Source organism: Oryza brachyantha, chromosome 8 (assembly GCF_000231095.2).
Source record: "Oryza brachyantha chromosome 8, ObraRS2, whole genome shotgun sequence".
NCBI classification, from domain to species: Eukaryota; Viridiplantae; Streptophyta; class Magnoliopsida; order Poales; family Poaceae; genus Oryza; species Oryza brachyantha.
The window spans coordinates 3565975-3582674 of NC_023170.2; the positions used below are offsets into that span (position 1 = coordinate 3565975).

The 16700-nt window shown below is 40.7% G+C and overlaps 3 protein-coding genes across 4 annotated transcripts; 1 reads left to right on the top strand and 2 right to left on the bottom strand.

Moving 5' to 3' along the window:
* Positions 1-641: 641 nt before the first annotated feature.
* LOC102714758 (solanesyl-diphosphate synthase 1, mitochondrial-like) lies at positions 642-4861 on the top strand. Of its 2 annotated transcripts, none has more exons than XM_015840254.2 (12): positions 642-816; positions 1083-1175; positions 1701-1781; positions 1869-1940; positions 2078-2194; positions 2312-2398; positions 2743-2817; positions 3108-3193; positions 3569-3701; positions 3799-3888; positions 4114-4227; positions 4323-4861. In XM_015840254.2, the coding sequence occupies exons 1-12, from the start codon at positions 733-735 to the stop codon at positions 4500-4502; spliced, it is 1212 nt and encodes a 403-aa protein (XP_015695740.1). In that variant the 5' UTR covers positions 642-732; the 3' UTR covers positions 4503-4861. The 2 variants fall into 2 exon arrangements, with proteins under 2 accessions (XP_015695740.1, XP_006659203.2); XM_006659140.3 differs by having other exon boundaries at positions 4114-4212.
* Positions 4862-7513: 2652 nt separating this feature from the next.
* Positions 7514-8470, bottom strand: LOC102717736 (F-box protein SKIP19-like). Its single transcript, XM_006659843.2, has 2 exons — positions 8154-8470; positions 7514-7790 (listed from the first exon to the last, which is right to left on the bottom strand). The coding sequence occupies exons 1-2, from the start codon at positions 8468-8470 to the stop codon at positions 7514-7516; spliced, it is 594 nt and encodes a 197-aa protein (XP_006659906.2).
* Positions 8471-10079: 1609 nt separating this feature from the next.
* On the bottom strand, positions 10080-12274 carry LOC102718017. The gene has a single exon (XM_006659844.3). The coding sequence runs from the start codon at positions 12272-12274 to the stop codon at positions 10253-10255; it is 2022 nt and encodes a 673-aa protein (XP_006659907.1). The 3' UTR covers positions 10080-10252.
* Between the last annotated feature and the right edge of the window lie 4426 nt (positions 12275-16700).

A 16700-nucleotide genomic window follows, 5' to 3' on the forward strand; every position in this document is an offset into this window, starting at 1 on the left:
GAAGTTATATTTGAAATTTCATATCTTGTATTAATCGAGTCTGATGAAATTTTTAATAACTATTAGGATGTGTTTGTTTATAGATTTTTCTAGATTATTAATTAATTGGTTTTTACGCATACTCTTTCTGAACTATTGCACGGTGTATTTTTTTTATAAAAGTTTACAGATAAAAGATCATCATCTTATCTTTATAAAATAATATTTAAACATTATATTAATTAATTTAATTATTTATACTATTAAATATTTATAAAACAATCAAATAATCTTTTGCCTTTCCGCAAAAAGAACGCACCCTTTGGCTGGCAAAATAAAAACTTTTTGGATGTTATAGATGTTGAAAGAGGTTTGTAGGCACGAATGGAAAAAAATGAATTTTATAGCTTGCCTATAAACTTGAGACGAATTTTTTGGGTCTAATTAATCCGTCATTAGCATATGTAGATTATTGTAACACTTATGACTAATTATGGATGATTAGACTTAAAAAATTCGTCATATAATTTTCATATAATGTTCTGATTGCAAAGATTAGTTTGCGTGAAAAAAATTTTGGAACTTCCCTCAATTCAGTGGCGACCGTACTGATTATTAATCTTGTGGAGGGCCCACCACTACCGGAGTACAGGTCCACATTAGTCCACCTTCTCTCGAAGCGCATCTCGCAGTCGCCGGCGGCTGCGTTCAGCTCCGCCTGCTCCGGCGACCTCCCCGACGTCCGCAGCCACCATGCTGCTTCCGAGGCGTCTTCCACTTCTCGCTGGTATCCTGCGGTCGGCCTCCGCTGCTTCCTCCCTTCCTCCAAACCCGAAGGTGAGGGAGATGAAGGCGTCCCGGCTGTTGTTGATTTGGCTCATTTCTGATGCTATCGGTAGCCTGGATCTATATGCCGAGAGATTCTGCTGCATTTGTCAGTTTAGGCTTACAAAGTTACAATGGCGTCAAATCCTCGATTACTACTTGCTCAAATTAACCCAGATGTACGCATGCGAGGAGCGAAGACAGTGTTTCTAGCGTGGCAAATCATTAGATTTGTGCTTGTGCGTTTAATGTTTTGATGCTACCTTATTGCTTCACAGAATGTTTCATATAGGGAAGGATTTCTATGGAGTTCATGTTATTTTCACGGCACAAGCCATCAAACATCCAGAGAAGGGGAGCCAATGGCTAAGGTACAGATAAAGGCATGGCATCAGGGGTTTTATTCTTATAAGCAGGCAATTAGAGGTATTGATCCGAGTAAAAGCACATGACCAGTCCTTAAACTTATGGCGTGGTAACACTTAGATCCATAAATTTAGAAAATGCACGTTTAGTTCCATGAACTCGTTTTAACGTCTAAAATTATGGATCTGGATGGTACATTAAAACGAGTTCATGGACCTGGATGGTGCACTAAAACAAGTTCATGGATTTGGATGGTACATTAAAACAAGTTCACGAACCTAAACGTGTATTTTTTAAGTTTATGGACCTAAGTGGTACCGCGCCACAAGTTTAAGGACCGACCATGTACTTTACTCTATTGATCCTGTTAAACGCATGTTATGAAGACAAAAATCCTAGATATTGATTCTACCAATACAACCACAACCGATACCGTCTTAATCGTGAGTTTTGGAAATAATGAAAAATGCATTCTAGGATATGAATCATATGATGTCCTGACATAATCTTTTGTTTTTTCTGTATAGTAGGAGCTGCTAGACCCCTTTGCACTAATTAAAGATGAAGTATCTGAAATCTCCAATAGATTGCGTTCATTGGTGGTAGCTGAGGTAAATTCTTCAACTGTGAGTTTTATACTGTGAGATTCCATATAAATGCATGAATGCTAGAGGTAGTATGAAATACATTGTCAGCAGGTACCTGAACTGACGTTAGCAGCTGGGTACTTCTTCAGAGCTGGAGCTGAAGGAAAAAGAACTTGCCCCATTGTAAGAACAGGCTTCAGGCTGTAATTGAATATCTTGTTATTGTTCTGTAGACACAAGATATTTATAATACACAGACATGCACACAATTTACTTCTGCCAATTTTATCATTTAAAGATCTTGATTGTTGATGTGTCAGGTTCTACTATTGATGGCTTCAGCTATTAGCACAGACATGGCTGACCCAATTGTTGGTTCAAAGAATGAGCTTCGTGAGAGATATATGTGTCTTGCCGAGATAACTGAACTGATTCATGTATATGTTCAACCTTTCTTGTTTCATTTAACCTTTTGGAAATAAAGTTTCATTTAACCTTTTAGCCCTTCCTGATTTATTTTATCTCAAGGACTTATCCTCTACTTGGCATCTTAGGTAACAAGCCTCATCCATGATGATGTCTTGGATGATGCTAATACCAGGCGTGGCATGGACTCACTAAACTGTGTGATGGGAAAGAAGGTAATATAACAATGTGTTTATAATAGATATAGTTAAATGTCTCATGGTATCTGCAACAAGCAAAAGGCAGTTTGAAAATTAAACCTGATGCTTGTTTTGTTGATTGGAATAATGAAATCTGGAAAAGACAATCTAATTTCAAAAGCATACATCTTGAGATGGTGGATTTCATTTTATAGCATATACTGTTAAATAGCATTAATTGAACTACTTTATTTTCACTATTTAGTAGTTCTCACCAGCCAATTATCATCAGTATCTTTTATCTCCGTGCTCCGTCCCATATTATAGCTGCATTTACACATTATCCTCCAAATAATTAGTGAACTAATGCTCCGCTGCAGCTTGCAGTGTTGGCTGGTGATTTTCTACTTTCCAAGGCATTTTCTACTGCTGCAGTGTCTCTTGACAATACTGAGGTGTGCCCGTTTATCCTTTGTTTGTTAATGAATTAATTTTGTCTCTCCTTATTTTATTATGTTGGTGATTTTGTTGTCTGGGATGAAATATAATACAAATGTTGATAATCAAGAAAAAACTACAGAGAACAAACCCGTTTTACGTTTAGTATGTTGGCTGCCATGATGCCTTGCACTGTATTCCATTTCATGCGACATCAGGTTTTATTGGTTTTATTCCAGTATGGACCTTTAGCAGGGCCATAACATCAAGATACCCACCTTGTTTTACCCCATTTTTCTCTCTGTAGGTTATATTGTTACTATCAACGGCTGTAAATAACCTTGTAACTGGTGAGTTTATGCAGATGACAATAACTCCAGCGCAACGCTCCAGGTGCATATCTAATTCATTATCCACATTTCTTGCATTGAAGCTATTCCTGGGTGATGGGGCTTTTCCTAGTGATATAGCGCACAAGGAGATTGAGAAAAAAAAACTGTTACTTATCGACTTTTATGCACTGGGCTGTGATTGATACAATTTATATGTGTTCCACAAGAGTGTGCAATACTACTTATACCATTCATATTATATATCACTTCTGATAAAGTATCAGCTTGAAAACCTGAAGTAGCCTTGTTCTAGATAAAAGTGAACAAGGGGCTGGAAAAAAATAAGCGTAAGTTAAGCCAATCAATCACATGAAAATCCAACACTTCTCTTACATTTTTTAAAACTTTATTTGACAATTTCTGAATGCATGTGCAGCATGGATTACTATTTGCAGAAGTCATATTACAAGACAGCTGCATTGATTTCAAACAGTTGCAAAGCTGTTGCAGTTCTTGCTGGACAGACAGCTGAAGCTGCGATGCTTGCTTATCAGTATGGAAAACACTTGGTTTGTTTTATATATCCATTGTTACTCAGTCCTTTTCTTCTTTCACTAACCACAAACTACTGATAATTGATGACCTATTTCTGTAATATCCTCTCAGGGTATAGCATATCAGTTGATCGATGACATCCTTGATTTCACAGGCACGTCAGCTTCACTAGGCAAAGGCTCCTTGTCTGATATCCATCAAGTATTGTCATTATTCTTGGTCACTATCAAATTGAATTCTTACCTTGATATTATTCATTGACAATTCAAATTATTATGTTATGAATACTAAGCTAATTTAAGCACAAGACTTGAGTTCTGTTTTTTGGGCGTGTACATGAATACATTGTTATTTTAATTAGGAGAAAACTGCAATCCTACGTTTACAGCAATAATGCAAGGAATTATATGCGGCTTATATGAACAGGGAATCGTGACAGCTCCCATATTGTTTGCAATGGAGGAGTACCCCCAATTGCGTGAGATTGTAGAGCAGGGATTTGATGACCCTTCAAATGTAGATGCAGTCAGTACTGAAACTGTACTTCCTTTTTCTTTCAAGTATTTCTCAAAGTATCTGTGAGTTATGAACAACTCTGAACCTAACTAAATCAGAGGTGCTCATTTTATTCACAGGCCATTGAATACCTTGGCCGAAGTCAGGGAATCGAGAGGACAAGGTTACTTGCTGCCGAACATGCCAAACTGGCAGCAGACGCAATCGATGGTCTTCCTGAGAGCAAGGACGAATCCGTGCTGATCTCAAGACAAGCACTCAAAGATCTTACACAAAAGCTCATTAAGAGAACAAAGTGAAGCAAAATATATAAGACGCCAGTGGGCAGCAGAATCCTTAACAGATCTCAATATCTCATCATGCTCTTGCGGTTCGAATCATCATGGTTGAAACCTGCTAGATTGGATGCATGTTTGACTGCTAGTTATGGTGATTTGCTGATAGAATCCAGCAGTTATTTGTAAGAAACATTCTCGTTAATTTCGTGCTGTTATAGGACCTAATTCATCCTACAAGCGGAAGCAGAAAAAGCCTTCTATCGGCTGCCATTTGAAGTCCTCGGCCAAAATATTTTCCAATTGCTGGGTCGTGATATGTTCTACAGCTCCTATTGATTGTTAAGCTGTTGATCGCTCGACCTTCTTTTTTTTATTTGACAGTGTTGACTTTTGAATATACATTTGACCTTTTATCTTATTAAAAATTAACATAATTATTAATTATTTTGTTGTAATTTGATTTATTACTAAAGATATTTTAAGTAGTACTTACAATTTTATATATTTGAAAAATATTATAAGTAAGGTGTATAAAAGTTAACGGCGTTAAATAAAAAAACGGATTCCTGGGCCCAACACTTCATGCTTACCGAAAGCGTTTTGCCAAAAATGGGCAGTTAATAACCCTATCAATTGAGTAAAACATACGAGATGGGCTAAGTATTTCCTGTTGGGCTTTTGGAGGAAGTATTAATTTCTTGGTGAATAAAAATCTATTTTCCGTCCCTTGACTATGGACTCCATTAACGGTTAAAACCAGATGCGGCTCTCATGTGACATGTTAACCTAGTTTTTATTCTACTTGACACTCACTTGGCATTTGATGACCTAACTTTTATTCTAGTTGACGCTCACTTGACAATACAATAAATAAAAATATACTGTGGGTTTGACATGGGTCCCACATATTAGTGACCCTCTCTTCCCATCTTTCCTCTTGCGAAGCCAACACAGGAGTGGGTCAAGGCAGGAACGAGGCAGACGGTGATCTCTAGGGGCAGCGTTTGGCAGGACTAGGGCAACGGTCAGCGGAAGAGGAACTAGAGGCAGAGACTACTCCATGCTCCCTCTATCCTAATATTTAAGAGAAAATACTTTATTTTCTTTCAAATAAGGAATGGATTAGTATGAGAAGATAGGTTGTGGTAAGATCGGAATAAATTTTAGTGCAAACTAATAAATGTATTGAACAATATAGTCATGATTAAGAATATCGGTCACGTAGTTCAAGTGGGGGATGTGATTGCTCGTATTATATGTCTCGGTGAAATAATGTAAGGTGAATTAGTCGAATTTGCACAAGGGACTAGGGATATTGCTCTGAATTTGGAATCCTAGAATGTTGGGATTGTATTGATGGACGATGGATTGATGATACAGGAGGGCTGTTTTGTAAAAGCAACAGGAAGAATTGCTCAGATACCCCGTGAGCGAGGCTTACCTGGGTCGTGTTATAAACGCTTTGGCTAAACCTATTGATGGGAGAGGCGAAATTGTAGCTTCAAAATCTTGCTTAATTGAATCTCCTGCTCCGGGTATAATTTCTTGGCGTTCCTCATATAAATAAGGAATGGATGAGTTTGAGAAGGTAGGCTGGGGTAAGATGAGAAGAAAGTAACATAAATAAAGTTATAAATTTTATATTATAAAAAAGTATTTTACTTCTAAAAGTTTATATATTTTAGGACAGATAGAGTATAAGCTCAAGCCATTAAAAGACATAAACTTCAAAAGATCTATTACTACTGGGTTATATACACGTTTTAGCCATATTGTAACCACCCAATGTACGACCACGACTAGCTAGAGAAGTAGAAATACCGAAGGTGGCACGTCCTACACTGGTTAATTAAATAGCACATTGGGTCATTAGGAGATAACAGTCACCATTGTAAACTGCGAAAAAGAATATAACACCGATGCAATACACTTGCACACCAGACTCATTAAAACATGAGCTTTACTCCCATCGTTTCTTTTGTACCGCGAGTTACTAAAATCCTCTCTTGTGTCACCTCATGATGTTGATACTAAAATTCCAACTGTTGATGATGATAGATCGAACGGTCACGATTGCATGGTACCTGAGGTATCAGTTTGGTCATGCGGTGGATAGTACGAGTGAGGATATTAGTACCTCTAGGTACTAGTATCTCACAGTACAAAAGAAAGTATGAGAGTAAAACTCTTGAAACATAGTAGTAATGATCAATTAAGCAGAATGCCAAACGGAAAAAATAAACAGATAACACTAATACAACCATAATAAGCATACACATATCCCAGTTAACAGATGCTTGTAGGTGAGACTTGTCCAACGACTACTACATAATAAGCTAAAGGTAGCAAAAGACACAAAGTTCACAAGGTCATAGAAGCAGCACAGCGTTGCCTGCAAACCAAAAGTTTTGGGCGCTTCTACGGTACCCTTTACTCATAGACGCAGTAGTGTAGCAGGTGCATCCACCACCGTTGATTTTAATGGGTATTTTCGTTATTTGTTTAAGTAAAGAGAGATAAATTAGTCTTTTTTTTATTTGCTAACTGGGCCGACGTAGCAGGCCCATTCGTGCCGCCAAGAAAGAAAGAAGCAAAGAAAACGCAGTCGTAAAAGAACTCAGATGAGAGCGGGAAATCGTGTTGATTGATTGTGCGCTGAAACAGCTATTTACATGTGTATATACGCATGCGGAGACATCGGTTTAGAGTCCTAAGTACAAGGATTCGTTTTTCTATCTTCTATCTATCTGAACCAACATCCATCTGTGCATATCTGTTCTCGTACGATGACAAGATAATTAATCACGTCCAACCGGCTGCCGGCCCTCCGCCGCTCGCCGGCGGCACCTTCATCCACAAGTGGGCCCTCCACCGCCGGCCTAGTCTCCCATGCGTCGTCGGATCGGCCTCCATCCCTAATCCCCCACTTAGCGTTATACCCTTCAAACACTCACAAATTACAACAACATCACACTACTTTATACCCATATTACCCTTCTACTACACTACTACATAATTTAATCACCACACTATTAACCTACTTCAGCCATTGGATTAGCCTTAATGGATGGCTCGTATGCACCGAAGGGTATCTTAAAAAAATCCAAAGTTTTACTCCCATCCTTCCTTTTATATCTCGAGACATTGGTACCTCGTGGTATCAAATCGTTTCTAATCGTTGGTGCTAATATTGTATGGTGCGAGCACTCTATCTCCTCTAGAAGTGGACACTTCGCAGCAAGCATAGCCAACGGTCGCTGCTGAACAAACGTGCATGCGATGAGTCGAATGCTCTTCAATGTACTGGCCCTGTGGACATGAGGACAGAGAACGACACAAATCAAATTAACCGAGCGATGCCACTTAACTAAATCCTTCAGAATTCCATAGTTCATATGTTTCTCCTAAAAGCTACGAAGTTGGGCTAATTCACATGAACAAACATAAATATAAATTGTAGCTGATTGCCACCCCTTTTTCTTTTTTTTCGCAATGAATAAATATGGAAATCTAACTTGACGGCGATAAATAAAGCCTAATTCAATATCGTACAAATTTGCAACCAGTTTATTAAGCTACTTAAGTCCGATATCTTAACATGGTCAATGTAAATTGCTAAAAATCTCAACTTCTTAAAACCCAGAACTGAATATTGTATTTGGGGAACAATACCTTCTCATGATGTAATAGAAGAGATCACAACTAACAAACTTCCGAGCCCAGAACGACTCCATCTGCCCATCAGAGGGATCTATTGCCACTTTTGCCATCGCACACAGTATGCCTGTTCTCTTTGAGAGAATCACCTTGTGGCGTGTCATGTCCACAAAACGCCACAGTTCAGGTGACTTTGAAGCCTCCAGCCATGAGTGACACACAAAGCTTGCACCCATTAGAATCTCAACAGTCCAAAGTTTCATGAAGATTGCAGACAGTGGGAGCTCAGACCAATCTCTATCACTATCAGGTGAGACAGGAATTGAATCCATCTCCATTGCGCAAAGCAGAACCTACAAATAAGGCCTACAAATAAGCGCCCCCGTGTCGCTCCTCCCCAGGGCGGCACGGGCGACATCGAACCCTAGCCGCCAGACCGCATCCCCTCCCCTCCCCGCCTCGCCGACGGCAAAGCCGGCCAGTGCCATGACGGGGGCGACAGGGCTTTCTCCTGGCCCAGGCGGTTTCGGATGGACCGGGCGAAGCGTGTGGCGATGGTGGCGGTGGCGTCGGCGGGCCCGCGCGCGTGCGCGCGGCGGTGGGCCAAACAAGAAGCTAGCCGTAGTGGTGGCGGCGGCAGCCGCGGGTTCCACCGCCCTTATGGCTGGATGTTGTGGAATTCCTGCGATAGGTGAGTTTAGATAAACATGAGGGGAAGTCCAACAAGTTGGCTATAAGGTTTCTTATAGTCTTCTTTTATCCCATCCAGATAGTAGTAAACTCTTTATCATCAATGTTGGACCCACATGTCACTCTCATATAATTTCTTGGTTCTTATGTCCAAGCTGGTATTAAGATTATAGCCCACTACTTCTCTCTCCTTCACATAAGCATTTAGCCAGCTTGTAGCCTACTATTATACTTGCTCTAAGGGTTTGACCCACAGGAAACTCTTAGACCAACCTTTAAATGAAGTGGGATGATTTTTTGGGTCTTAGAAAAGGGTGGGAGGTGAGATGGGCTATGAGAGACCTTGGAAGTGAGGAGGTATAGAATAACTTATACTAAGAGATGCATATATTAGTCTTGCTTATATATTCTACTTAAAGAAACAGTGTTTATGTTTTGGTATGTCATGGTCCTAGGGCCTAGGTGCTACTGTTTGGTGCGCACATAGTAATCGGTGGGCCAAGGCCGCTAGCTGCCAAGGCCATCTCTTGTGTCTCACGTGGGTCCTGGCTTGTAGTGAAGTAATTTCTATAGTATTAGATTGTGAATCTGCTGCATGGTTTTTGTTGTTGTTAAAGTTGTGCTGATAATTTGCACGAAAACAAAATATTGTCTTGATAATTTGATTATCAGAAACACTTTTTGAAGAGGGAAAGTGAGTGTCGTTATGCTGTGTTGTTCCATGAGATTAAAGTGAGGTCAAATTCTTCGGAGTTGTGTTGATTTTTGTTAGGAGGGCCCAGGACAGTGTTGGCTTCGGAGAGAGATATCTGACTGCTTGGGTCTCTTAGGTTGTTGTTTTTAACACATAAATGATACATCCGTAATGGTAAAACACCAAAAATATGTTGATGAAATTGTAGGGGGTTTAAAGCGTGATGCTTATGAATTATACAAGTAGAACACGTATGTAGCCATGTAGTTAATTTAATTAAATAGAGGATATAATAGGATTATAGGAAAGAAGAATGACATGAACAAGGATGCTTTGCTATTTTTTTAATCCCCATGGTGAATCAATGGCAGTACCTCACCACAACTCTATTTCTTTTCCAAAGGAAAAATAACTACATGTCAACCACTTCCATCAACTCTCTGATTTTTGAAAAAAAAAGAATATAGGTCAATTGACTCACATGTAAGTAACAATTTGATATATGAATTTTTTTTGATAATAGCAGATTAATTATAATTTTTTAATTAAAATCCCACGAGCAATATGCTGGTTATTCGAAACGGAAACAGATAGGGGATCATCGTGATCCACCATGCACGGGGCACGTTCCACACCGTCGTGTGCCATGCCATCCCACACGATCAGAACGTTTTGATACATGAAAAGTCGAGAAACTAAACAAAGCACAACATGTTTGCGGACACACATATTAGCGAGGAAACGTTAGGATACGTTTTGTGGTGTATTCCACGAGAAGGGCGGCGATGGTGACGAGCTCGCCGCCGTTGCTGAGCTGCCGGGCGTGAGAATACGCGCTGCATTGCTTGCCGGCGTGGCACAGCATCTCCACCCAGACCTGGGCGATCAGGCCCAGCGTGTCCTCCGGTGCTGCTGCTGCGTCTTCGTCTTGTAATGACGACTCCTCGTTGCCGATGAGCCTTGCGCCAAGCTCACACCCTGTGTCTAACACCGCCTGGAGATGGTGCTGTGTTGTGAAATCAAGACTGGAACCGTGCTTATGTCGCACCGCACCACGTTCATCCTCGGGAGCATCCCCGTAGGCCCGTAGAAAGCGGGTCAGCTCCTCGGCTGAGCTGCAGCAGCGCAGGCCACCGGCGGGGGTGAGAGCGTAGGCCATCTCGACGTAGGCGTCGCGGCTGGCGGTGGGAGACAGCATGTAGGGGCGTGCCGCGAGGAGGAACATCATGTAGTTGGAGAGCGACTGGACCGCCGCCTCCTCGGCCTTATAGCTGTTCTCCGCCTTCGTCTTCTCGCACCGCCAGCTGAGATAGACGTTAGTGGCGAGGTGCCAGACGACGACCCGCTCCTCCACGCTCCAGGTCAGGCCGCGCTCGTACAGCCCCCATCTCTTTAGCTCCGCTTGGCCCTTTGAATCAAAAAGATTATTGTGGTCATCATCATCACCTGATCTTATCTTCAACACGTGGTTCACCAACAGGTCCGGGATGAGCTCCGGGACGGGGATGGACCGCGAGTATGCCTTGATGTTCCACCAATCCTCAACTCCCATCCATCTTGCGATCTTGCTGCGTTTGCTGCTCCTGCTGCCAGCGCTCAACTCAATCAGGTTGTGTTGCCCCATGGAGCCCGACCAGTACCTCCTCCTCCATTTCGCCGCGTGCACGAGCCGGCGGAGACTCGTAATTGTACGGCCCAGGTTATTACACACGGTGTTGTCCTCCATCCCGCGATTAGCACGACTCCATCTCACCAGGAAAGGACATGTCCAGCTCGAAAACATGGCCCGCAACAGCGACGCAGTCTCCAGGATGACTGCCCCAACTAGCAGGACATAAGTGACAGCCACATCTAGCTTGTCGTAGCGATGATGACCACCTAGTATCAGCAGCTGAAACAGAAAGAATGCGGCGGCGGTGGCAATAGCTGGGAGCATATGAATGCAAAGGCCATACAAACTACTGTGGATCACCTCTACCTTGGTGTAGAAGACATCGTGCATCAGGGAGAGCTGCATCTCAACCACCTTATACACATCCTTCCCATTCCCAAGCAAATCCGAAGCAAAAGGGTACTGAGATAGATTATGTGGCGGCGGCCCCTTCAACCAACTCCCGGGGACCTCCAGCATCCGGTGAGCCATCAATAGGTATGCTTCTGTGTCCCATGGTCGTGTAGAAATTATCTTGTCAAGATAATAAGAGCATTCAAAACCTCTGCTGGATACCTGAAGGGTTCGGTAATTCTTTCCCATCTGGCCGCTGTCGGCGCACGTAAGCACCCACACTCTCTCCCCGTACTTGACAACACCGGCCATAAACATGAGCATGGTGGCCCCCCAGAGCAAGGAATGGCTGCTGATGATGGAGGACTCGTAGAGGATGTAGCCGGCCGCAGCCACCTGCACGACGAGCGTTTGCAGGTGGCGCAGCCACAGGCGGTTGTCCTCGATGGCGTAAGCGGTGATGCTGTCCTGCCCGCCGAGGTGCAGCAGCAGGAACGGCGCCCAGAACGCCATCAGCTGATGCTGGGGCAACCTGCTGGTCACGGACATGTGGCCGAGGACGTATATGGCGGTCCCGTCGGCCATCATGTACGCCGACCAAATGAAGAACCTGAGCACGCCGGAGTCCACGCGCCGGCGGAACTCCGCCAAGACGAGGAGCGAGACCTGGAGCGTGAAGCTGAGAAGCACCAGAGCTTGGATACCCCATTCATTCCATGCACGCATCATGACAGCTGCTCCTGCCATCGTTGTCGATCTCTAGCTTTTCCTTCTGAAACAGATTTACCCATCGACCAGTCAACACAAGTAAAACAATTACAGACCCTTATTTTATTTACGACTAAGAAAGTACTGTGTGATGAGGATTCTGGATTTTAACTATTGTTACTCACATAGAGAATCTCTATAAGGATTAGAGCCCTACTTCACGTCACTCGAAAGGGTGAGTACTAGGAGCACCGTGTAAGGCCAAGGCGACGAGGTGTACTGTGTGAATATCGGCTGCTTTTTTTTAATGTTTGACGAAAGATTATCTGATTTTTATAATAACTATTTAATAATATTAACAATGTAATTAACTAGTATAAAATTTAAAGATCCACTTTAAAAATAGGAGATAATAAACTTTAATATAGAAACGTTTTGCAAAAATCATATCATTTAGTAGTTCGAGAAGTGTTTGCGTTAAAAAAAAAGTATGACTCCGTTCTTTTCCCTAGATTTAATCTCATGCTATCAGCTCAAGTTAGTAGAGGAACTCGTTCTCCGATAAGACCACCAGATGTATGAGAACTAGATGGTAGGTAGGAAATTCTTCGTAAGGCCATCCTCAACTATCCATGTTATCTAGTTTCTATTGCATTAAATACATTGTTACATAAGCAAAAATCTTATGTGACAAGTGAGTTAATAAGGAGAGAGGAAAAAAAATAAAGAAACTATTTCTCATGCAAGAAACCATCTCTACACAAGAACCAAGAATAAAAACAAGGTGATAGGTGGATAAAAGAAGAGAGATGATTGGATGGGAATTTAATTTGAAGACACCGTTTATTAAATACATAGTTTCTACACATAGTGTTTATATGACATAACGAGTATAGAAACTACTCGATAGCTTTTGGGTTGGGAATAATTAGCTCTTCCTGTATTGGGAGCAGTGCCCAAGAGGTAGCTCCTTTTATGGTGCTCTATCTTGCCTCTAGCGAGCTAAATGAGCAAGAAATTCAATGCTAGCTGTTAAATATTAAGTGCTTTATTTGTGCCAAAATAATTATAAGTGAAATAGCTTATTAGCAATTAAAAAATCATAGATAAAATTTTTATATACGTGTTCTTAGTAATTTAAAAGCAAATGTTGTAAAATACTTTATGGTGAAAAACCCCAAAATTAAATTTAAATTTAAATATTTAAATTTAAAATTTGGCTATGCAAGACTCTAAATATGCAGTTTTGTGATACAACATTTAAAATCTATATTTTTTTGATAATATGAGAGTTTTATGAAATTTACTCTTAAAATAATATGATAAACATATAAATTTAATTATTATGTGTACTGTGTTTATAATTTTTAAATGACTTCTACTCTAGTCGATTTCCGTGCTATGAATTTCAGTTATCAAGGATATATTTATGTCAGCCAAATTATAACGTGAAGTTTAGTATAATTTATGTACTCAAAACTAATTGAACTAAATGAGAAACCATGCCTATTTAACATAAATAAATTTGTTTTTGCTAAGACCTGGCAACGGCTACCGAGATCATTGCCCTGGAGGGTGTAAAGGCAAGACAGCTCGACTACCGAGATCATTACCGAGATCATTGCCGGCGGCGGTCGTGCGCGCATACGGTAGATGGACTGGCGGCTGCAGATCTATGGTGGAGTCCCCGTGCGGACGACCACAACGACTGACGAGGTGCCGTTGACTTTGGGAGGAGTCCCTATGCGCGCAGACTGGAGGAGGCGTCGACCCGCGAGGATGGAAGGGGCACCGACTAGGGAGGAAGGAGGAGCGGATGCAGGAGACGCAGGCGGCGGTGGCAGCGGGAGGATGGATGGGGCGCCACTAGGTGAGTGGAGGGTAGTGGAACCGAAACGAGATCGTCTAACTTTGATATCAGCCACTTTGATCTCAGTGGCTGGCACGTGGGCCTATGGACGGTGGGGCCCGCATGTCAGCCACTCACGTCTCCTCAGATTTAAGTTAAAAGTAGCTATGTCTAATAGAACCCTAGCCCAATGATAAAAATATCGTGCACGCTCGGGGTGGGATGGCCCCCTTTGGCTCCTTACACGTGCGGGTGTCATGGAAGGCACCATTCGGGCTAGGCTAAGCTGAAAAGCTCGAACCGTACGTTTCTCATCAACTTAGCCACGGGATAAAAATTACATGCTCAGAGCCAGGCCCTAGAGGGCATGTAGGCTACCAAACAGCTATCAATTACATACGCGGTGCAACACTAGCTTAGTGCAGGTAACCAAACATGTCCTTAATATTTTGGTGATTATTGTGCATGTGCCCATTGCCTATGCAACACCGCTGCCAGCCCTCCACTGCACTGATGTGCGCTTGATCCGCCTCTCAGAGGCCTCCATAGGCGAGGTGGTTTGGGATTTTCCAATTTAATATTAAGGATTTTCGGATTTATTGATTTAGGGTTGGGGTTTTTTGGTTTTTAGGGTTGAGGATTGGGGAGCATCCACACTCATTGCGGTGATGCAGAGACTAGGCCTTGGGCTTGTGATGAATAGACAATAACAGAATACACCATATTTTTTAAATGGTATGTGTAAATTAAGTACTTTCTTATAGGGTACTTCTTCCATTCTATATTATATTTTTGAGGTTTACATAGATTTATTCATATATTAATGTATATTTTGTATGTGTCTAAATTTATTAACACACATTAGGTTCAAAAAGTTTTATAATATGAGACGGAGAAAATATATTTTATTCTAAGGCGTTAGATAATCAACCAACAGTTCAAATAAATTAAAGCACTGTAGGAACCGTTGCACATGGAGGAGGATGGACGACAGTCTTACCGTCGTGCACATATGCATCTGCTTCACGGCGCCAGTTCGTCTCCATGTTTAGCAAATGGCATGCATGCGACGCGAGCAGGTAGCACAGGCGGCCAGCATCGAGTGGCTCACACGGCCATCGGTATAACCAGTGTTTTTATTTATTAATATTGTATTTAATTTATATTATTTTTAATATATAACATAATAAATCGGTAAAATATGTATAAATAAACTAATATATATATATATATATATATATATATTATTACATAACTATAACATAAAAAATTAATTGTAGACATTAATCTAAAAAATTTATAATACTATCGTGGAACAAATTAAAAAACCGGTTGTTTCAACGATAAATGGCCAGTTCACCAAAAACCAGTCGGTTCATGGCAATACTGTTATGTTAATTCTGTTCAATCGTCGTCCTAGCCTGATTTTTTTTTTGAGAAAATCTAATAAATGCTACTGATAAATACTTCTAAAAAATAACATCAACGAATGCGAGTTCTAAAAAATAATATCATTCAAACAAATTTATATGAGAAATGCCATCGCTATTAGGGTTCCGTCAAAATTTTCCGTTAAGTGTTATAGTATGAATAGTGTATTTAACGGTAGAAACAGACGGAACCCTAACGGTGATGATATTTCTCAGTTTGTAAGATGATATTTTTTAAAACTCATATCGGTGGATGGTATTTCTTAAAATTTGTCAACGACATTGTTTAGACTTTGTCGATTTTTTACTATGATGGTGATGTGATGGTGACGTGCCGCTGCCAGAGCCAGGTAGCAGCGAGCGATTGCTCTCGGGCGGCCACCACCGACCCACGGCGGCCGCGTGTGTACAGGCCTCGACCCATCTTAGTCAGTCTCAGTATATATTATATATTTTATAGAAGTAATATATATATATATATTAAATAGAATATCATATCAGTAAAACTGTACAGGTTTATTAAATAAGTTTTATGAGATAAGTTTTATCTCTATAAAACTTATCTGACTCAGTTATATTTATAGTCTTGATAATTATATCATAAAATATACATAGATGACTTCCTTTTACAGTCTTACGGTTGCATCATTGGCCCGTGAATGCATGACGTTTGTTTTGTTCTGACGTGCACGTGGCTCCATCTTGAAATTAGGGATGTGAGGATAATTAAATGCGAGTTTGCTTTATTCTCACGTGCATGCAAGTCTGGGTGCAAATCCAAATATGTACGACCTCTGTTTCGTATATTAAAATTTAATCAATGTACGTAGATTATATATTCTCTATTTAAATATAAAGCGTAACCACTTTACTATTATTACTATTATGTTCCAAAATATAAGGCGCACATTAATTACATTGCTACATGTATTGGTAAAGTAATAAACTAAAGCAAAAATACATAGCATGCATGCAGTGGCTAGTTTATACTAATTAATGTATGATAAATATTTTTTGGTCTTTGTATACAAGATGGTTATGCCTTATTTTTTAGAATGGAGAGAGTATATGTTTAAATTAATTAGCATGTATATAAGTGTAGACAAGACTACGTTCATGTTCTTTGGTTGGATAAGTAATTGGCACAGAAAACACAACAACAAATTAATATATAATTAATTAATTA